This window comes from Microtus oregoni, unplaced genomic scaffold (assembly GCF_018167655.1).
Source record: "Microtus oregoni isolate MIOR12 unplaced genomic scaffold, Mior012 000015F_ref0000493, whole genome shotgun sequence".
Taxonomy (NCBI): domain Eukaryota; kingdom Metazoa; phylum Chordata; class Mammalia; order Rodentia; family Cricetidae; genus Microtus; species Microtus oregoni.
In genome coordinates, this window is record NW_024543074.1 from 46,565,825 (window position 1) to 46,588,087 (window position 22,263).

At 46.1% G+C, this 22,263-nt stretch overlaps 1 protein-coding gene across 1 annotated transcript; it reads right to left on the reverse strand.

The window, feature by feature from the left end:
* Nucleotides 1–439: 439 nt before the first annotated feature.
* Nhp2 (NHP2 ribonucleoprotein) lies at nucleotides 440–4,578 on the reverse strand. The gene is made up of 4 exons (XM_041665280.1): nucleotides 4,348–4,578; nucleotides 4,019–4,088; nucleotides 1,435–1,540; nucleotides 440–795 (listed from the first exon to the last, which is right to left on the reverse strand). The coding sequence occupies exons 1-4, from the start codon at nucleotides 4,505–4,507 to the stop codon at nucleotides 670–672; spliced, it is 462 nt and encodes a 153-aa protein (XP_041521214.1). The 5' UTR covers nucleotides 4,508–4,578; the 3' UTR covers nucleotides 440–669.
* Nucleotides 4,579–22,263: the final 17,685 nt, after the last annotated feature.

Sequence of the window (22,263 nt, forward strand, 5' to 3'; positions counted from 1 at the left end):
AGGCCAGACGAGAACTTCAGTTTTCTGGGACTGGAATTATAGACAGGTGTGAACCACCATGTGGGTGTTGGGAACTCAACTCAAGGTCTCTGGAAGAGCAGCCAGTGCTCTCAAATGCTGAGCCATCTCTCCAGGCCTCCAGGACCTAGGGTTGTGTATTTAGCTTCATTTCCTATTTAAAATTTGCCATGTGGGAGGGCAAACTAATTCTATCCACTATGTTAGGCTGTCGGAAGCATCCCTGCCAAAGGAACCACAGGCTTGTGTGAGGTGAAGCCTCATCTCTAAGGCCACACCTGTCCTGGAGTGGGACTGGGGGCAGCTCTGAGCACTTGCAAGGTACACTCTTGGGGCTCTCCACTGAAAGTCGCTTCTGTTCCTCCTACCAACTTCCTGGCTCCCTCAGCAGCTGGAGCTTAAGAAACACCCACACACTCGCCACGTTTTCCCCTCAGCATTTACTTCAACCCCACACTCTTGGAGCTGTCTTCATCTGAGCTCAACAGGAGATGGCACTGATGGAGAGATGCTGGCTCTACCTCCAAGAACAGCTGCTGGAGCTGCCTGGGGAGAATTCACACGTCAGGAAATCGGGGAGATGCTGTTAAGAGTGGGCAGCCGCCTGCAGCCAGCCCGGCAGCTCCTGGAATAGGCTGAGGTGCAAGTCTCTCACAGAGGCGCTGGCAGGGCCTGCACCTCCTCCAGGCACTTGTCATAGATCTCCTGGTAGTCCTCATGGGGCTTCACCATTATCACACAGGTGGGGCGCTTGGAGCCTGTTGCTGCTCCCAAGTCCTATATAAAAGAGGAGAAAAACTGTTGGGAACAGGGGCCACAGTGACCCATCAGCCAAACCTGACCCACAGCCATGTTCTATCGGCACACATTATATTTAAGAATATTTCAGATTAGTTGCCATCATTTCAACTCAAATTAAGCTTTTAAGCCACGGTCCCCCAAGCCTATACTGAATATTCCCACATGGCCTAGGAGGGTATCCCTATAGGCAGGGCAGTGCCTCTGTTCTGTAAGTCCCTGCAACCCTTCCATCCCTGTGCTCCAGACATGGTCCTAGCTGTGCATGCACTAGGACAGCTATAGGTCTTAGTGCTCTGATCACAAACCTACTTAACAGTACAATCATGGGTGCCACATCTTAAAGACTTTACAAGGCACATTCAAATGCAGTCTGTTTCCATTCTCAGCATACTGAAGATTCCCCTCTTACAGGAAGGAAATCTGCCAGTCATGTGCCATGCACTTTAGTCTTAGTATGGCAGGATTGCTTGAGCCACAAAGACTAGGGCCAGCCCGGGTGACATAAGGAGGAGACAAGCCATCCAGACCTGTGAATTCTAACATTGGAGTTACTTCCTCATCTAGCCTGCCTAGGACTAAGTTGGGGGTGGGGCAAAGTAGGTGTAAGCTCCTCACCGTCTTAGAGGGGATATAGACATAGGGCAAGTTCTGGTCCTCACACATAACTGGAAGATGGCAGTATACTTCAATCGGCAATGTGTCTCCTGCCAGAACCATGATTCTGCAACGAGAGAAACCACCATCATTTTTCCTTTGCTTCCTCCTTCCCTTTCTGTTGTACAGTTGTAAGCAATACCTACAGCTGGGCTGTGAGCAGAAATGAGTAAGATGCCCTGCCTCCAAGGAGCCCACAGTCCATGCCAGCCTCCAACTTCAGAATGGGGTGTAAAGTCGTGTTTGGCAAATGCATTTCTTCTGGGGGACATGATCTCTACTTGACAGCAGATAAATGCCACCAAATGTGCTGGGACAGATGAGGTATGGGAGGGATGCCAAGGAACAGGAACTCAACTCTTGATAGTAATGTTCCAGTTAGAAGACGACTCTTGAATAGAGACCCGAGTGCCACGAGGAGGCTCCCAGAATGACAGGGGCAGGGACAGAGTAAGGCCAATGGCATCAGAGTAGTACTGAAAGTCTGGATGCCAAGAACAAGGGTTATCATGTTTTGCACAATACAATACATACTAGGAGGGGCCAGAGAACAAAGCTGCAGAGATTGGCAGTGGCCATACCAAAGATTTGAACAACAAACAGGATCTGTCCCAAGAGAAAGTTTGCCAGAGTCTTCAATTAAGACTGTGGGCTATCAGTGTACAGACCCCAAACTCCTCAATCTCCACCCGAAGGAAGAGTGTTAGTTCTCTAAAGTGGGTGGCACACCAAGAGCCTCAGGTGCAGAACTCTGCGTCCATACTCCATCCCCTCTGGCATAGGGCTGGTCCTCACTGTCCTCTCCTTGGCTGCCCTGACCCATAATCAAGGTGCCAGGTGCCACCTGGAGGCAGCAGGCCTTTACCCAGCAAACACACAACCACCTGCCAGTAGGAGAGCTAAGCAGAGCATGTCCAGGGCATTTTCCATGTCGTGTCAGGAGGCCTCCGTGGATAAAGGCACTCGCTGCCAGCTCTGAGCACCTGAGTTCAATCCCTGGAGCCCAAATGGTGGAAGGAGAAGATCAACTCTCACAAGTTGTCCTCTGACATCCATATATGCGCCAGAGTGCACACGTATGCAGACACATTCACACACACACATGTAATAAAGGAACCATCTGAAATACTGAAAAGCTGGAGAAATGGTGCAGGGGTTAAGAGCACTGGCTGTTCTCCAGAGATCCTGAGTGCAATTCCCTGCACCCACATGGTGGCTCACAACTAAAGGATCTGGTGCCCTCTTCTGGCCCGCAGGTGAACATGCAGCGTACTCATACATAAAATAAAAATAAAAACGTTTTCACACAAGCCTGGTTTCCCTCCACTGTCTGCAGTCACAGACTACACCCCAAACTGGCACCTAGAAGGCACAGACTTGTCACTTGAGACCGTCCTCTCACATCCAACCTTCACTCTTGCCCCATCACCTGGCTTGGGCATGGACACCGGCTTCCTAAGTCTGATTTGCCTCTCTGAATTCTTCCCTCAGTATCACTTTCCAGCTTTCACTTCGTTCCCAGAACAAAAACCAAATCTACTATGGCTTTAAAAGCCCCACGAGGTCTAGAGAAATGCTGGCTGCTCTTCTGGAGGGCCCAGGTTCGATTCCCAGCACCCACATGGTGATATATTACCATCTGTAACTCCAGTCCAAGGGGATCTGCCACTTGCCTTCCTCTGGTCTCCAAGGACACCAGTGCCGCACAAACAAATCCATTTAGGCAAAATAAGTCACACACAAAATTAAGTCAAAAAAAAAAAAATGTAGCCGGGCAGTGGTGGCGCACGCCTTTCAGATCTCTGTGCGTTCGAGACCAGCCTGGTCTACAAGAGCTAGTTCCAGGACAGGCTCCAAAACAACAGAGAAACCCTGTCTCGAAAAACAAACAAACAAACAAAAGTAAAGGCCTTCGTGAGGCACTTAACTACTAATCTCTGCCCTGCCTGAGCGCCTGCTCTCAGGATCCCACCCCCAAACTAACGTTCATTCATTCTCTCCTTTTTTGAGACAGGGTCTCTATACACAGTCCTGGCTGGCGTGGAACTCGGAACCGCCTGCCTCTGCTTCCCAAGTGCTAGGATTAAAGGCGTGCCACTCCCGGCTATCATTCTACCTCTCTGCTTTGTTTTTTGGGGCACTTTCATAGCCCATGCTGGCCTAAGACCTGCTATGTAGCCGAAGCTAGCCTTTATCCTCCTCTGGCCTGCTTTGGAAAATGTCTCCACACATCATATTACCTGAAGTCTGGAAACGTACTGCCAATTCCCAGTGGGCTGGGCTTGTTTTCTTCCCTGTCACTCATTGGGGAGTGCCTGTAAGTGATGTGGGTGTCCGCACTGAAGGCAGTTGACCGCCTTGACTGGTCGGAGTCAACTTCACCTTTACAGAGCACCGAGGTAAGCGGAATTCCTTCTTAATCAACTGAAAACGTATCCTCAATGGCAGAGTAATTGTCTAGCACGCACAGGCCCTAGGTTCAATGCCCAGCGCTGCAACAAGTAACACACAAAACTTTTTAAAGCAGCGAAAGACTGGCTCTTACCCTTTCTCGCCCTTGTTGACAAATTTCTGAACCTCCTTCACTCCGCGCCGAATCTGCTTCTGCTTCACGGCTGCAAAGAGAAGCGTGAGCGGCGGCTTCGTCCAGCCTGAATCTACCCGCCCCACTCATCCGGGCCGCGTTCACCACACACCCGGCCACCTCACCCTTTTTGTTTGTTCGTTTTTCGAGACAGGGTTTCTCTGTGCAGCCCTGGCTGTCCTGGAACTCGCTCTGTAGACCAGGCTGACCTCGAACTCACAGAGATCCGCCTGTCTCCCGAGCGCGGGGATAAAAGGCGTGCGCCACCACCGCCGGGCCCCCCACCTCACCCTTCTTGATGCATTTGTAGAGCTTGCGCGTCAGGCGGCGGGAAGCCAGCGGCTGCGCGATGGGGTTCAGGTTGACCAGCAGCTCCTCGTACGTGCGCTCCTCGCTGCCGCCCTCCGCCTGCGCCTCAGAATCCTCGGGGACGGCCTTTATTTTGGTCATCTTAGCAGCCACGGCAACCCAATCGGCCGTACAGACGAACCACGCGGCCGGCGCCTCCGAGATCACTTCCGGGTCACGAAGCTGCCCTATCCCGTGACCAATTAGGAAACGAGGTACTCTGCACCGACCAATCGCTAAATAGACCTGCCGGGGGTGGGGTCTTGGCCATAGGGGCGGGGTCACAAGGCAACCTAGGTGCCGGGTTTGGATTTCGCCCGCGGAATCCTGGGGAGGCGGGGTTTAGGAGTGGAGCGCCTGGCGACAAGGGGCGGGGCCTGGGGCAGAGAGGCGGGGCCCAAAGGGAAAGAGGCGGGGGCATTGAAAAGGAAGGGGGCGAGGCTAGGGGCATTACTAGTGTGGCTCCCGATGCTGCTGCCTAGCTAAGTCCTGGATCAGGTAGAGATTTTTTCATGTTTTCTTTTCCCCCTTCTTGGATCCTGTTGCTCAAACTATGAGCCGCACGCCTTTGATCCCAGCCCTGGGGAGGCAGAGGCAGGTAGATCTAAGTTCTAGGTCAGCCTGGTCTTACATGGTGAGTTCGAAACTAGCCAGGACAATACAGTGAGACCCTACTAGGGCAACATGGTAAGGTCCTGCCTCAAAAATAAGACAAAAGTTGTGATATCGATTCATTTGTCCAGGCATATGATTGTAATACTTCTGCTACAAACTATTTTAAAGGTCTTGCCTGAGGCTGCGCCTTCAGGAGCCATGGCAATCAGTCGAAGTGATTATATCTTTTTCTCGAGGCATATGGAAAGTGTCAATTGAGCTAGCAGACCTAAAAGTAGTCCAGTTGGCTGTTAGACTGACTGTCCTTTTCAAGCGAGGAGAGTCCAACAGCTGCTAATGAGGAAGTCAAACTGCCCTGTTCCCAGGGTGTTGGTTTCTTTAGAAGAAAACAAACGTCAGGAGTGTTTATGAATATAAAGAACTTAGTATTAACTACTAGTGGTGATTTTTTTGTGTTTGTTTCTTTGTTTTCTTTTGTTTTGTTTTGTTTTTTGGGTTTTTTTTGGATTTTTCGAGACAGGGTTTCTCCGTAGCTTTTTTTTTGGTTCCTGTCCTGGAACTAGCTCTTCTAGACCAGGCTGGCCTTAAATTCACAGAGATCCTCCTGCCTCTGCCTCCCGAGTGCTGGGATTAAAGGCTTGCGCCACCACCGCCCCGCTCTTTGTTTGTTTTGTTTTGTTTTTTGAGACAGGGTTTCTCTGTAGCTTTGGGACCTGTCCTGAAACTAGTTCTTGTAGATCAGCCTGATCTCAAACTCACAGAGATCCACCTGCCTCTGCCTCCCAAGTGCTGGGGTTAAAGGCGTGTGCCACCACAGCCCAGCTTTGTTTTGTTTTTTTGAGCCAAGGTCTCAGTAAGTAGCCCTGGTCATCCTGAAACTCACTGTGTAGATTATAATGTAGATTATAACTCACATAGATTCACCTCCCTCTACTTCCTGAGTATTGGGATGAAAGGTGTACACTGGTGTGGGAGATCCTTCTGTCTCTGTGTTGCTTTCATTGGTTAATGAATAAAGAAACTGCCTTGGGAGGCAGAGGCAGGCGGATCTCTGTGAGTTCGAGACCAGCCTGGTCTACCGAGCTAGCTCCAGGACAGGCTCCAAAGCCACAGAGAAACCCTGTCTCGAAAAACCAAAAAAAAAAAAAAAAAAAAGAAACTGCCTTGGCCCGATAGCTCAAAACTTAGGTAGGTGGAGAAGACAAAACTGAATTCTGGGAGGAAGAAAGCAGAGTGGAAGGAACTCCATGGAGACGCCAGAGACAGACATGCTGAATCTTTCCTGGTAAGCCACTGCCACATGGCAATATACAGATTAATAGAAATGGGTTAAACTGAGATGTAAGATTTAGCCAATGAGAAGTTAGAATTAATGGGCCAAACATGTTTTAATTAATATGGTTTCTGTGTGATTATTTCGGGGCTAAGCTAGCTGAGCAGCAGGGAAGAACAAGCGGGTCCTCTCCCCTACAACAGCACGCCATTATTATTAATATTAATAATAATATATATAATAATATTATTATTAATAATAATAATATATATAATAATATATATTAATATATAATAATAATATATATAAATATTATATATTTATAATTATATATTATAATATATAAATATTATTATTATTATTATTATTATTATTTTGAGTCAGGATTTCTCTGTAACTGTCCTGACTATCCTGGAACTCACTTTGTAGGCCAGACTGGCCTCGAACTCACAGAGATCTGCCTGCCTCTGCCTCCAGAGTGCTGAGATTAAAGGTGTGAATCACCAAGCATGGCTACGATTATGACTTTTATTGGCTTTTTAAATTTATTTATTTATTTTTATTTTTGTTAGTTATTTGTTTTTGAGACAGGGTTTCTTTGTGTAGCCTTGGCTGTCCTGGAACTTGCTCTATAGTCCAGGCTGGCTTTGAACTCAGAGATCCACCTGCTTCGTCTTCCTGAGTGCTGGGATTAAAGGGGTGCACAGTACGCGACCACTGCCAGGCTCTTTTTTTTTCTTTTCTCTTTTTATTTTTATTTTGGTTTTTCAAGACAGGGTTTCTCTGTAGATTTGGTGCCTATCCTGGCACTAGCTCTTGTAGACCAGGCTGGCCTCGAACTCCCAGAGATCCGACTGCCTCTGCCTCCCGAGTGCTGAGATTAAAGGCATGCGCCACCACCACCCGGCAAAAAATATTTATTTATTATGTATACAATATTCTGTCTACGTGTATGCCTGCAGGCCAGAAGAGGGCACCAGACCTCATTACAGATGGTTGTGAGAGCCACCATGTGGTTGCTGGGAATTGAACTCAGAACCTTTGGAAGAGCAGGCAATGCCCTTAACCACTGAGCCATCTCTCCAGCCCTTTCTTTTTGATTTTTCAAGACAGGGTTTCTGTGTAGCGTAGGAACTCACTCTGTAGACCAGGCTGGCCTCGAATTCACAAAGATCTGCCTTCCTCTGCCTCCCAAAGGGTTTAAAGGTGTGTGCCACCACATGCATTTTTAATGAACTTTGACATCGTGTTAGCAGTGCTTAGTCCTTGTCCAGTTTTCAGAGAAAGCTGATTCTCTTCTGTTTCACTGGGTGTTAAGATAAAGAGGGAGACAAGCCACCCTCAATAGCTTTACCCATAGTTCTCAGCTATATAGGAGACCAAGGTGGAGGAGTGGCATGAATCCTAGAATTTGGGGGCACCTGGCCAACATAGTGAGACTCTGTTTAAAAAAAAAAAAGGTAGCCAGGCAGTGGTGGCCTACACCTTTAATCCCAGAACTCAGGAGGCCAAAGCAGGCAGATCTTTGTGAGTTCAATGCCAGCATGGTCTACAGAGTGAGTTCCAGGACAGGAACACAAAGAAGCCCTGTCTCAAAAAACTAAAACAAACAAACTAACAAAAAATGGACTGGTGAGTTGGCTCAGCAGATAAATGCACTTGCTTCCAAGCCTGACAACTTGAGTTTGGTCCCTGGGACCCACATAGTGGAAGTAAAAACTGACCTTGCTGTCTCTGACCTATGTGTGCTATGGATGTGCACATATATGTGCGCGCACACACACGGTAATAAATAAAGCAAAAAAATGGAGCCTAGAGAGATGGCTCAGTGGTTAAGAACACTTACTGCTCTTGTAGAGGACCCAGGTTCAGTTCCCAGTACCAACATGGTGGTTCACAAACATCCATCACTCCAGTTTTAGGGAATTCAAAGGCTTCTTAACCTACAAGGGCCCCAGGCATGCATGTGCTGCACAGACATGCATTCAGGCAACACACTCACACACATAAATCAGTCAAAACAATTGTTAAACAGCTGGGTGGTAGTGACACATGCCTTTAATCCTGCACTTGGGAGGCAGAGGCAGGTGAATCTCTGTGAATTCAAAGTCAGCTTGGTCTACAAGGCGAGTTCCAGGACAGCTGAAACTGATTCAAAGAGAAACCCCATCCTAAAATTGTTAAATACTAAAAACAAACCTGAAAATCAAAAAGATAATGCTGGAAGGTGACGTGTGCTGGGTGCAAAGCCCAGTTAATGAGAAGCTGGGAGCGACCCTCAGCATCAGGAAAGAGAGACCTCAGCCTGTGACCCTGAGGCACTAACTCTAACCTACAGGAAGGTGAGTTTGAAGGAGGCTCCTGAGTGCCAGGTGTCCAAATTCAGGCCAGCGTTTAGATCTGAGCCTTGTGAGGAGCAACAGAGCTCCCGTCTGTGCCATCCCTTGAATTGAGACCTGTGAGATAATCGGGTATGATTTCTATGGGGGCCAGCCATGAAAGCTAAGTCTGGGCAGGTCATCCAAGGAAGTTCTTTCCTTCCAACCATTATCACCTGGGACTCTGGCCATCGATAAATTTAAATGGAGTCTGGAGTCGCAATAGTTTACCCTGAGACAATGCCTGGCAGGCCCAGATTACCCGACCCCCACCCAAGAGCAAACATTCAAAGGAAATTGAAAGACCCTACAGACCCCCTCCTCAAAACCCGCTGCTAGCATGCTCCCGGGGGAACGTCATGTTTGCTTAAGAACATCCCATGTGCTTGAGAGAGCAGGATGTCTATGAGATAGGAAGACTGCAAGGCAGGATATCAATAAGATAGAACATCAGCAAAGCAGGTTGACTGCAAAACAGGATATCTATAAGATAGGAACAGGATGACTGTTGCCAGACATCCATGCTGAGAGAGGAAACCATTCATGCCCCCCGCCTCATTCCGATAACCACACTTTTGCTTCTGTAAACTTGCTTTTTGCTCTTCCCTATAAAAAGCCCGCCCTCCAGTTGGCAGGCGCGCAAGTCTTCCGAGAGATCTTGCCGCCCGCAGGTACCTGTGTCTACTCAATAAACCTCTTGCGATTTGCATCCGTGCGGTCTCTGCCTGTTCCTTGGCGTTGGGGAGGTCTCCTCCCGAAAAAAGGTCCTCGTCGAGGGTCTTTCAGAAATGCCTGGCATTCCAAGCACTGTAGATAGAAACACCTGCCAGCACTTCACCTGGACACCCCTAGACAAATGTCAGTCCTGAACCTCAGAGACCCCTCACCCCCACCTTTACTACTATTAAATACTCAATTCTAATTGATCTCGGGGCTCTCTGGATATTCCAATATGTTGGACATGCAGAGAAACCAAGATTGCAAACTTGATTAAAATAAAAGCTCTTTGCTTTTACGTATGGGACGGGGTCTCCTTTGTTGGCTTTTGTGGGGACCCACGGATTCGGGTATAATAATTTCTAGCCTTAAGTGGCCACTTGAGGACAGTAGCAGTAGGAACTGAATAAACCAGGCTGTTGAATACATTCTCTGAATTGCAAAGGAAGACAGAGCTGGGTAAGGCCATTGGAGGAAGGAGCGCTGGTTCATCTAGTAAAGACTGTAATCTGGGCTGGAGAGATGGCTCAGGGGTTGAGCACTGCCTGCTCTTCCAAAGGTCCTGAGTTCAATTCCCAGCAACCACGTGGTGGCTCACAATCATCTGTAATGAGATTTGGTGCCCTCTTCTGGTCTGCAAGCATATATGCAGACAGAATACTGTATACATACATACATACATAAATATTAAAAAAAAAAAGACTGTAATAATCCCTAATCCCTCCTTTTTCAGATTGTAGGGAGTGCTAAGTAGGTATTCAGTAAGTGATTAATAAATTTGGAGGGGGCTGGAGAGATGGCTCAGCGGTTAAGAGCATTGCCTGCTCTTCCAAAGGTCCTCAGTTCAATTCCCAGCAACCACATGGTGGCTCACAACCATCTGAAATGAGGTCTGGTGCCCTCTTCTGGCCTTCAGGCATACACGCAGAAAGAATACTGTATACATAATAAATAAATAAATAAATAAATAAATATTTAAAAAAAATAAATAAATTTGGAGAAAGATGGGCGGTGGTGGCACATGCCTTTAATCCCAGCACTTGGGAGGCAGAGGCGGATCTCTGTGAGTTCGAGGTCAGCCTGGTCTACAAGAGCTAGTCCAGGACAGGCACCAAACTACAGAGAAACCTTGTCTCAAAAAACCAAAAAAAAAAAAAAAAAAAGGTGGAGGAAATCAAGTGTTTAGACATTAAGTGCTTACTACTTCACAGCTGAAGCTGAATCCGAGGGCGGCCTCGTTTAAGGAGACAGTGTAAGGAGTTGCCATCTGGGAGTCGCCTCTATCTCTAATGTTAAAGTCTGCCCAGGAGTCAAAGTCCCAGACATTGTGATAGGGGAGAAAGATGGCCCCTTCATTGCCCAAGGTCTGATAGTCCCCAGCCTTCTGTCTTTACATGGGGCATGGGGGAGGGGTGAGGAGGTTGGGGGGTGGTCTGGCAAGCATATCTATCCTAATCCACTCCCTTGCTTATCAGCCACCTTCTGGAAAGCCCTGAAATTACCATGAGCTGTGGCTGGGTTTTGTTTTCTGTGTGGCGTTAGTTACCCGAGGCCCACTTTAGTCTAAAAATACTAAGTTTAAATTCCATAAATATATGGTTAATAAGGTTTAAATAGCTTCTGTTACAATACATGACTTAACATTTGTATTTTATCACTGCTGATTTTTTTAAATTTATTTTTAATGTATACAGTGCTCTATCTGCGGACCAGAAGAGGGCGCCAGATTTCATTACAGATAATTGTGAGTCACCATGTGGTTGCTGGGAATTGAACCCAGGTCCTCTGGAAGAGCAGCCAGTGCTATAACCTCTGAGCCGAGCCATCTTTCCAGCCCCCCACTGCTGATTTTTTTAAAAAGATTTTAAAGATTTATTTTGGGGACTGGAGAGTGCTCACAGTGGTTCTGAGCACTGGTTGCTCTTGCAGAGGACCCAGGTTTGATCCAGCACCCACATGGTGATCACAGCCATTTGCAGTTCCAGCCCCAGGAGATCCATGCAGTACCCTCTTATGACCTCTGTGGACACACATACATGCACACAAATAAGTAAATATAGCTGGGCGGTGGTGGTGCATGCCTTTAATCCCAGCACTCGGGAGGTAGAGGCAGGTGGATCTCTGGGAGTTCGAGGCCAGCCTGGTCTACAAGAGCTAGTGCCAGGACAGGTTCCAAAGCTACAGAGAAACCCTGTCTCGGAAAACCAAAAAAAAAAAAAAAAAAAAAAAAAAAAAAAAAAAAAAAAAGTAAATATATAAGAAAACATTTAATAAAAAATACAACAAAAAAAGAGGCAGTAATGTGGCTCAGTAGGTAAAGGTGCTTGCTGCCAAGTCTGAGGACCAGAGTTCGATCCCCAGGACTCCCCTGAATTGTTTTCTGACTTCCACGTGTGCACCATGGCACTCAAGTGCAGCCCTTCACAGAAAGATAATGTTTTAAAAAGAACACACAAGGTAAGTATTTTAGGCATTGTAGATTAAAGAACAAAAGCAAGGGTATTGTGTAGGTTAGTACGTAATACACTGAGTAACAGAACAAATTTCAATGATTGCTAGAAAGTTCTGTTGACAGAATTTAAAACTTTATGAACAACAGTACTTGAAGTTAGTATAATTTTTCTTTGCTTGTTTTGTTTCTCAAGACAGGGTTTCGGGGTTGGAGAGATGGCTCAGTGGTTAAGAGCATTGCCTGTTCTTCCAAAGGTCCTGAGTTCAATTCCCAGCAACCACATGGTGGCTCACAACCATCTGTAATGAGGTCTGGTGCCCTCTTCTGGCCTTCAAGAATACACACAGACAGAACATTGTATACATAATAAAAAAAAAAAAAAAAAAGACAGGGTTTCTCTGTGTAACAGTCCTGGCTGTCCTAGAACTTGTTTTGTAGACCAGACTAACCTCAAACTGACTTAAGATCCACCTACTTCTGTTTCCCAAGTGCTGGGATTAAAGAAGTGGTCAATAATATTTTTAAAATATTTATTTATTTATTATATATACAATATTCTGTCTGCATGTATGCCTGCAGGCCAGAAGAGGGCACCAGACCTCATTACAGATGGCTGTGAGCCACAACATGGTTACTGGGAATTGAACTCAGGACCTTTGGAAGAGCAGGCAATGCTCTTAACTGCTGAGCCATCTCTCTAGCCCAAGTTCATATAATTTTTGTGTTGAGATTTTTTTTTTTATTTTTGGAGACGGGGTTTCTCTGTGTAGTTTTGGAGCCTGGAACTCGCTCTGTAGACCCTCCTCGCTGCCCTTCTCAAATTCACAGAGATCTGCTTGCCTTTGCCTCCAGAGTGCTGGGATTAAAGGTGTGCACCACCACTTCCCATCAGGAAGTATTATCCTTTGAATAGGAGTGTGGTCTGCTTGCAGAATGCTTGTCTAGGGTGAGGTCATGGGTTCAATATCCAACACTGTAACACACATGAAGATTAAGACATACTCACATACACATGCATACACACAGAGACGTGGACACACAGACACATACATACACACAAATTCACATTCATACATTTTTTTTTTTATTTTTGAGACATTTAAAAAATTTTGTTTACAAACTTGAGCTGAGGCCAGATGTGGTGGAGCGTGCCTTTACTAGTGCTGGGGAGCAGAGGCAGACTAATTTTGTGAGTTTTAGGAAAGTCAGGACTACACAGAGAAAACTTCTCAGAAAAAAGATAGGGGCTGGAGAGATGACTGGTGATTAAGACTCTTGATGCTGAGCTCGGTGTGGTGGCACATGCTTGCCTTTAATCCCAGCACTCAGAAGGCAGAGGCAGGCAGTTCTCAACTTCTGAGGCCAGCCTAGTCTACAGGGTGAGTTCCAGGACAGCCAGAGCTATACAGAGAAACTCTGTTTCAAAAAATAAAAAAATATCCTCTATAGTAGATAGCAGATTTTAATAATATATTTTTGAAAAAAAATAAAAATAAAAAAAAAAAAAAAAAAAAAAGAATATATTTTTGACCAGGTGTGGTGGCATGCCTTTAATCCCAGCATTAGGGATGCAGAGACAGGTGGATCTCTGTGAGTTTGAGGTCAGCCTGGTCTACAGAGCAAATTCCAGGACAGGCACCAAAGCTACAGAGAAACCCTGTCTCAAAAAACAAAACAAAACAAAATCTATTTTTTAAAAATATTTATTAGTTTTCTGTGTATGAATGAATATTTTGCCTGCATGTATTTCTGTGTATCATGTGTTGTGGAATATTATTTTAACTAGGCAAAGATGTGCTACATTTGTTTATGCTGCAGAACATCACTTTAACTGTGTAAGCGCGTGTTACATTTGTTTAGAGATGGAAGGATGTGTGTTTAATTATGAAAAGATGAGCCAGGTGGTGGCGCACGCCTTTAATCCCAGCACTCGGGAGGCAGAGGCAGGTGGATCTCCGTGAATTCGAGGCCAGCCTGGTCTACAAGAGCTAGTTCCAGGAAGGACAAGCTCCAAAGCTGCAGAGAAACTGTCTTTTTTTTTTTTTGAAATCCTGTCTTGAAAAACCAAAAGAAAAAAAAAATTATCAAAAGATGTGTTGCTGGGCTGGAGAGACGGCTCAGTGGTTTAGAGCATTGCCTGCTCTTCCAAAGGTCCTGAGTTCAATTCCCAGCAACCACATGGTGGCTCACAACCATCTATAATGAGGCCTGCAGGAAGAATACTGTATATACAATAAATAAATAAATATTTAAAAAAAAAAAAAAAAAAAGATGTGTTGCTGTTTCACCTTGCCTACCTAAGGCACCTGATTGATCTAATAAAAAACTGAACGGTCAATAGCTAGGCAGGAGAAAGGATAGGTGGGGCTGGCAGGCAGAGAGAATAAATAGGAGGAGAGAAGAGAACAAGGAGAAAAATGGGAACATTATGCCCAGGCCAGAAGCCAGGCAGCTGCCAGTCAGCCAAACATAGAGACAGCAGGAAAGTAAGACATACAGAAAGAAAGGTAAAAAGCCCTAAAGCAAAGTGTAGATAAACATATTAAAATAAGACCTAAGGGGCTGAAGAGGTGGCTCAGAGGTTAAGAGCACTGACTGCTCTTCCAGAGGTTCTGAGTTCAATTCCCAGCAACCACATGGTGGCTCACAACCATCTGTAATGAGATCTGGTGCCCTCTTCTGGTGTGCGGGCATACATGGAGGTATACATAATAAATAAATAAACCTTAAAAAAAAAACTATACAAAATAAGACCTAAGTCAGGCAGTGGTAGCCTTTAATTCCAGCACTCAGGAGGCAGAGATAGTTGGATCTCTGTGAGTTCGAGACCAGCTTGGTCTTCAAGAGCTAGTTCCAAGGCAGTGAGGGCTGTTTCGTACAGAAACCCTATCTCAAAAAACAAGAACAAAAAATAAAATAAAATAAGAGCTAAGCTAAGGCTGAACTTTCAAAACTGGTGAAGTCTCTGTGTCATGATTCAGGAGCTGGTTGGTGACTCAAAAGATAAAGCCTGTGGTGAGACCCTGTCTCAAAAGAAAACAAAATGTAGTTTTCAAGCTGGGAGGGCCAGCCATGATAATCTAAGTCTGGGCAGAAAGGAAGTTCTTTATTTCCTTCAACCATTACCACCTGGGACTCTGGCCATCAATAAATTTAAACGGAGTCTAGAGTCTCAAAAGTTTACCCTGAGACAATGCCTGGCAGGCCGAGATTACCCGACCCCTGCCCAAGCGCAGACCATTCAAAGGGAATTTCTGACATTCCAAGCACTGTAGATAGAAACACCTGCCAGCACTTCACCAGGACAACCCTAGACAAATGTCAGCCAATCAGGGGTCCTGGACCTGAGACCCCTTACCCCCACCTTTACTACTATAAAAACCCAATTCTAATTGAGCTCGGGGCTCTCTGGATATTCCAATACTTGGACATGCGGAGAGACCGGGTTTGCACACTTGATTAAAATAAAGGCTCTTTGCTTTTTCATATGAGACTCGGTCACCTTTGTTGGCTTTTGTGAGGACCCATGGATTTGGGCATAACAGAGCCATGGCACAAGTGGCTCTGAATGAGAAGTCTTTGCCAGAGATAGTTCCATCTTGCCATCCCAGGCTGTGATGGCGTTTCATCTTGCACAGCAAGCCAGGCCCAGCCTCCCTGGTGGAGCAGTCTAAAATTAGTTCCCTAGAAGGTTGTGGAAACAGGAGGTCGTTCCGGCAGTGTCTCCCCTGACCCGAATTCCATACCTTTCCTTTCTCCCTTGCAACCCCTCCCAGCCACTTGTTGAAACTGGGAGCTCAGGCTCCCAGGTTCGCTGTGCAGTGGCAAACTAGCTTTGTTTTTCCCTCTGCTGCGCTGGAAGAAGGGAGAGCCCAGCCGGTGGGTTGTCCTATCCCCGCCTCTTCCGGTTTCTGGACTTGGCGGAAATGCTGAACTGGTGTCTGTGGGTTCTATGGCTTCCAGAGCCCTCCCCTGCCCGGTGAGAGCCCAGGGGCCCGCTCCTCTCGGGGTGCGCGGAGGGGGGGGGGGGGACGGCATTGGGGGGGTATGAGCGGAGAAAAAGGCGTTTGCTCTGGAGCAGCTGAGGGACGATGGTCAGGGAGGCTGCCCACTTTACGATTTGACCTCCTCTTTGTTCCTTTGCAGAGTTTTGTCAAAGAGAGAGTTGAGCTTTCTTTTTGAAATGGAATATCTCTTTCTTTTTTTTAAAAAAAAGATTTATTTTTGTCAGGTCCTAAAGAAACTTCAGTTTCTCAAACTCCACAAAGCAGTCCAATCAATATCAAGAAATGAGCTCAACCTGGACAGTTAGATAAAAGCCAGCATTCCTCTGGAACTTGTGAAACTGGTTCCCCTTTGCCAAAAGGAATCATTTCCCTTCCCTCTGGCAGCAGGGTCATATATATATGGCTCTTCTTTGACTTATCGAAAGGTGCAGGCTTCCAGGCTCCCTCAGTATCACAAGTACTCCTTATACATTTCAAAGCCTACTCCTACACACACACACACACGCATGCAGACCTGCGTGTACACACGCCCATATACACACACACACACATAAATGCATGCAGACCTGCGCGTACACACACCCATACACACACAAATGCATGAAGACCTGGCATAAACACATCCATACACACACACACATACAAATGCATGCAGACCTGCGCGTACACAAACCCATACACACACACATAAATGCATGTAGACCTGTGTGTACACACACCCACATACACACAAATGCATGCAGACCCTGCACGTACACACACCCATACACACACACACACGCATGCAGACCTGCATGTACACACATCCATACACAGACACACACACACACACATAAATGCATGCAGACCTGCATGTACACACATCCACACACACACACAAATGCATGCAGACCTCTGCGAACACACACACATGCATGCAGACCTGTGCGCAAGTACACACCCACACAAATGTTAGCTAGGTGTCCCATACACTTATATCTGGCTTCATCTTGGTCCCGAAAGCAGTCTCCTAAGGACTGGACCTTACACAGTTTCCTTATAACTGCGCTCTTCTGACTCTGCTCTCTCTAGACACCGCTCTTCTCTCACAGATAGTCCCAGCCAGATCCAGTCTGCTGACCGTATTCCAGTATTCCATCTACTTTCTCTCTCTGCTCTGGACTCTTCCAGATGCTTCTGGCTGTTCTCTCTTTCTCCCTCTCATATCTACAATAAAATCCTCCCCTTAACCATACCTTATTCATGTCATCAATTTCCTTACTGCCCCCCTCCTTGCATACAATTTTATTATTTTTATGTGTATGTGTGAGTGAGTGCAGGTGCCTCCAGAGACCAGAAGAAGTCAGATCTGGAGCTGGAGTTCCAGGTGGTTGGGAGCCCCTCACATGTGTTGGGAACAGACGTTGGGTCCTCTGGAAGAACAATATGTGCTCTGAACCATTTCTCCAACCCATAACTGAATTTTCTCTACTCTTCGGTAGCTGGTAGCAGATAAAGGAGAAGAAACCATGCCACTAGGATGGCAAGGAATCCAGGGGGACGTCACCTGGGGTATCATGGTTGATGTTCTTTCTTCCACCCCCCTTCTCTCCCACCCTGGGGTATCATGGTTGATGTTCTCTCCCTTCTTCTGGCCCCCTTCTCTCCCACCCTTCTTCTCTGACTAGCCTGGCCCAGTCAGTCCCTCCACTGGGTAGCTCCTGCCCCAGTCAAACTGTACACCTTGCAGTTGGGTGTAGAGTTGGGATCCCTGGCATATGCAGAGTTCTAACCCCTCGTGATGACTATTGCTCTAGCTTTGTGTACCATCTCCTGGTTTGTGTTCTGTCTGAACCCCTTGTCAGGGCATGAAGCCCCTGTTTCCCTGCGGTCCAGCTCTGTGTCCCCCGCCCCCGGGATCAGCTTGGTCCTCCCAATGGTCTGTCTTCTCAGCCTGGAGCCTTCCTCCAGCAGTTCCCTTTCCCTGAACCCCTTCTTATCCACCATGGCTTCGACAGCCTCTCCTCCCGTGGGAGATTTTGCCTTACCCACTTGCTTGTTTTCTGCTGTGTTACCCCAAATGCATCACTCTCTGGATAAGACAGGTGCTCGGGGACGTGCCTTGAAGGCTGACAGACTGGCAGGTTTCCTTTAGGATCTTTGTTTGTTTATTCACCTTGTGGTGTGTATACGTGTGCATATACAAGTGAGCACAGCACACACATGTGGAGGCCAGCAGTCAACGTAGGTGTCCTTCTTCACTGCTCTCCGTCCCACGGTTTCAGGGCACGGCTAACACGCCCCCAAGATTATCCTTCCTCTGCCCAACTCGTAAGCACGTGCAGTTATGTCTGGCTTTTATGTAGATCTGTTTTGTTCTTGTTTTGTTTTGGAGACAGGGTCTCCCTCTGAAACCCTGGCTGATCTATAACTCGCTATTTAGCCCAAGCTGACTTTGGAACTCACAGAGATCTGCCTGCCTTGGCCACCATACCCCTGTTGCACTAGAGATCTGAATGTAGGCCCTAATGCTTGCGTAGTAAGCATTTACCCACTGAGTCATTCCCCCAGTTTCAATTTCCCTTTATTACAGCCCATTGTGATACTCTGGGTCTCCTTCTCCACGGTCCGATAATGGGAGGAAGCATTAAGATTCAATCTCTTCTATGGTCACAGCTGGTCCCAAATATGACATCTAGTTGAGGATGATTTTAAACCTCTGCTCTATTTATTTATTTATTTATTTATTTTTAAGACAGAGTTTCTCTGTGTAACCGCTCTGGCTGTCCTGAAATTCACTTTGTAGACCAGGCTGACCTTAAACTCACAGAGATCCTCCTGTTTCAGTCTCTTGAGTTCTGGGATTAAAGGCATGCACCACTAATGCCTGACGTCTTTTTTTTTTAAATATTTATTTATTTATTATGTATACAATATTCTGTCTGTGTGTATGCCTGCAGGCCAGAAGAGGGCACCAGACCCCATTACAGATGGTTGTGAGCCACCATGTGGTTGCTGGGAATTGAACTCAGGACCTTTGGAAGAGCAGGCAATGCTCTTAACCTCTGAGCCATCTCTCCAGCCCAGACATCTTTTTTTTTAAATATTTATTTATTATGTATACAATATTCTGTCTGTGTATGACTTCAGGCCAGAATAGGGCACCAGACCCCATTACAGATGATTGTAAGCCACCATGTGGTTGCTGGGAATTGAACTCAGAACCTCTGAAAGAGCAGTCAGTGCTCTTAACCTCTGAGCCATCTCTCTAGCCCCCAGCCCAATGTCTTTAGCGTATCTTTTTTGGAGCCGCAATGTAACCCTCAATAGAAGAAGAAAGTAGGTGGGTAAAATCTGAAGCAGAATGCTTTATGGTACAGAAAAGCTGTCTAGCACTAGTGAGTTCCACAAAACAAAGGGAACCGAGCAAAGCTGGAGTGGCGAGTGACTTTGTGATGTCGCTGGGTCAGACATGTTTGGCCTCGTAAGCCAGATGGGATGGTCAGCTTAGGTGAGAAAGGAGGCCATTCTCACCGTCAATGTGTTCATCTAGATCATAGCAAGTTCCACTTGGTGGAAGGCAACACAACTCATGGGAAAGGGGATGCTGGCCAGTAGGACCATCAGTGATTGAAGGGCTTAGCTGTCTCTCTCCCTTATTGTCACTTCAAGTCAGGATGAGCTAGAAAACCAGACAGCTAGAGTCTTTGTGCAGAGTATTGCCATACTGAGCTACATACCCAGCTCTAGACTGGAGATTGTACACATTATATACACATATTGCTGAGCAGTATGAATCCTCAAAGCCAGGGGCCTTCTAGGTCCCTGGTCCCTGACTGAATTAACTGAATTGTCTGGGCTGGAGAGATGGTTCAGTTATTAGGAGTACAGACTGCCTGTTAGGTGGCTGACAACTGACTGTAACCCGAGTTCTAGGGGATCTGCTGCCCTCTTCTGGCCTCCACTAGCATTTCACTTATGTACACACACTTTTTTTTAAAGATTTATTTATTTATTATGTATACAGCATTCTGCAAGTCTGAAAGCCAGAGCACACATTTTTAAAAAAAGATTCATCAGTTGTTTTTTTTTTTTTTTTGGTTTTTCGAGACAGGGTTTCTCTGTGGTTTTGGAGCCTGTGCTGGAACTAGCTCTGTAGACCAGGCTGGTCTCGAACTCACAGAGATCCGCCTGCCTCTGCCTCCCGAGTGCTGGGATTAAAGGCGTGCACCACCACTGCCCGGCCAAGATTCATCAGTTTTGCTGGAAATGGTAGCTCATGTTTTTCATCTCAGTGGTTAGGAGGCAGAGGCAGGTGGATTTTTGTATGTTGGAGGCCAGCCTGGTCTACATAGTATGTTTTAGGCCAGCCTCAGACCAGCCAGGATTACACAGTGGGACTCTGTCCCAAAAAACAAAACAAATGATTATTTCCTGTATATGACTGTTTTGCCTGCGTGTATGCCTGTGTGTTACATGCGTGCCTGTTGCTCACAGAGAACAGAGAAGAGACCAGATCCCTTGGAATTAGAATTAAAGATGCTGAAAGCTGCCATATAGGTGCTGGGAACCAAAGCCAGGTGCTCTGTAAGGGCAGCAAGTGCTTTTAACTGATGAGCCATCTCTCTAGCGCCCTAAAAATAAACCTAAAGTCAGGGTGTGGTGGCACAAGCCTTTCATCCCATAACCAGGGAGGCAAAGGTAAGCAGATCTCTATACATTTGAGACTAGTCTAGTCTACATAACAAGTTCCAGGCCAGCCAGAGATACATTGTTTCCTCTACCCCCAGTAAAATAATTTTTTTCATCATAAAAAAGAATGCCTTTTCTCAAGAAACCAACAAGAATGGGAGTAATTGTGGGATTCCCTTCCAGGGAGCCTGTTGCCTGTGTCCAGCAGAAAGCGCCCTGCAAGCAACACAGTGACATTCTGTGCTGAGGCCCTCCCTTTCTTGTTTCTTCTAAGCCATTGCTTCATTTGAAGTTTAGGATACTTTCATCAGAGACCCGGTGAAGTGGCATAATTCATGATCCTGTAATTCTAGAAATGGCAGTGGTAGGATTAGAATTCAGAGTCATCCTCGGCTCCATGTCAAGCAAGTTTTTTTGTTGTGTTGTGTTTTGTTTTTTGAGACAGGGTTTCTTTGCATCTTTGGAGCCTGTCCTAGAACTTGCTCTGTAGACCAGGCTGGTCTCAAACTCACAGAGATCTGTCCATCTCTGTCTCCTGGTGCTGGGATTAAAGGCATGTGCCACCTCTGCCTGGCTGAAACCCCATCTTTTTTTTTTTTGCTTTTTCGAGACAGGGTTTCTCTGTGGTTTTGGAGCCTGTCCTGGAACTAGCTCTGTAGACCAGGCTGGTCTTGAACTCACAGAGATCTGCCTGCCTCTGCCTCCCAAGTGCTGGGATTAAAGGTGTGTGCCACCACCGCCCGGCTCTGAAACCCCATCTTAAGAAGAAAAGGTTGGAGAGATGGCTCAGCAGTTCAGAGCATAATCTGCTCTTCCAAAGGTCCTGAGTTTCAATTCCCAGCAACCACATGGTGACTCACAACCGTCTATAATGAGATCTGCCTACTCTTCTGGCAAGTAGGCATATAGGCAGGGAGAACACTATTCAAAATAAGTTCTCTCGGCTGGGCGGTGGTGGCGCACGCCTTTAATCCCAGCACTCGGGAGGCAGAGGCAGGAGAATCTTTGTGAGTTCGAGGCCAACCTGGTCTACAAGAGCTAGTTCCAGGACAGGCACCAAAAACTACAGAGAAACCCTGTCTTGAAAATCAAAATAAATAAATAAATAAATAAATAAATAAATAAGTTCTCCCAGCTATAATAAATAAATCTTAAAAAGAAGAAGAAAAAGGAAAAAAATGTGGCATATGCACTTGGGAGGCAGAGGCAGGTGAATGTCTGTGAGTTTTATGCCAACCCGGTCTATAAACAAGTTCCAGGATAGCTAGAGCTGTCACACACACACACACACACACACACACACAAAAAACAACCCCTGCCTTAAAAAACAGACAGAAAATAATAATAAATAAATAAAACCAAAAAAAATAAATAAAGAGAATAATTTATCCTAATATGAGATCAAAGTATTCAGAATACCTAGTCTAGTCAGGCAGTGGTGGCGCATGCCTTTCATCCCAGCATTTGGGAGGCAGAGGCAGGCGGATCTCTGTGCGTTCAGTCTACACAGTGAATTACAGAACAGCCAGGGCTGTTACATAGAGAAACCCTGTCTGGAAAAACCAAAACCAAAACCAAAAAAAAAAAAAAAAAAAAAGAAAGAAAGAAAACGAAAAAGAAAAAAAGAAAACCAGAATACCTAGTCTGTTTAAAATTTTAGTTGCATTACTTCAGTGTTCTATTTTGTTGTATAAAATGTGGCTGACTGAAAAAAAATATATTAATTTCTGTTGGGAGCTAAGAAG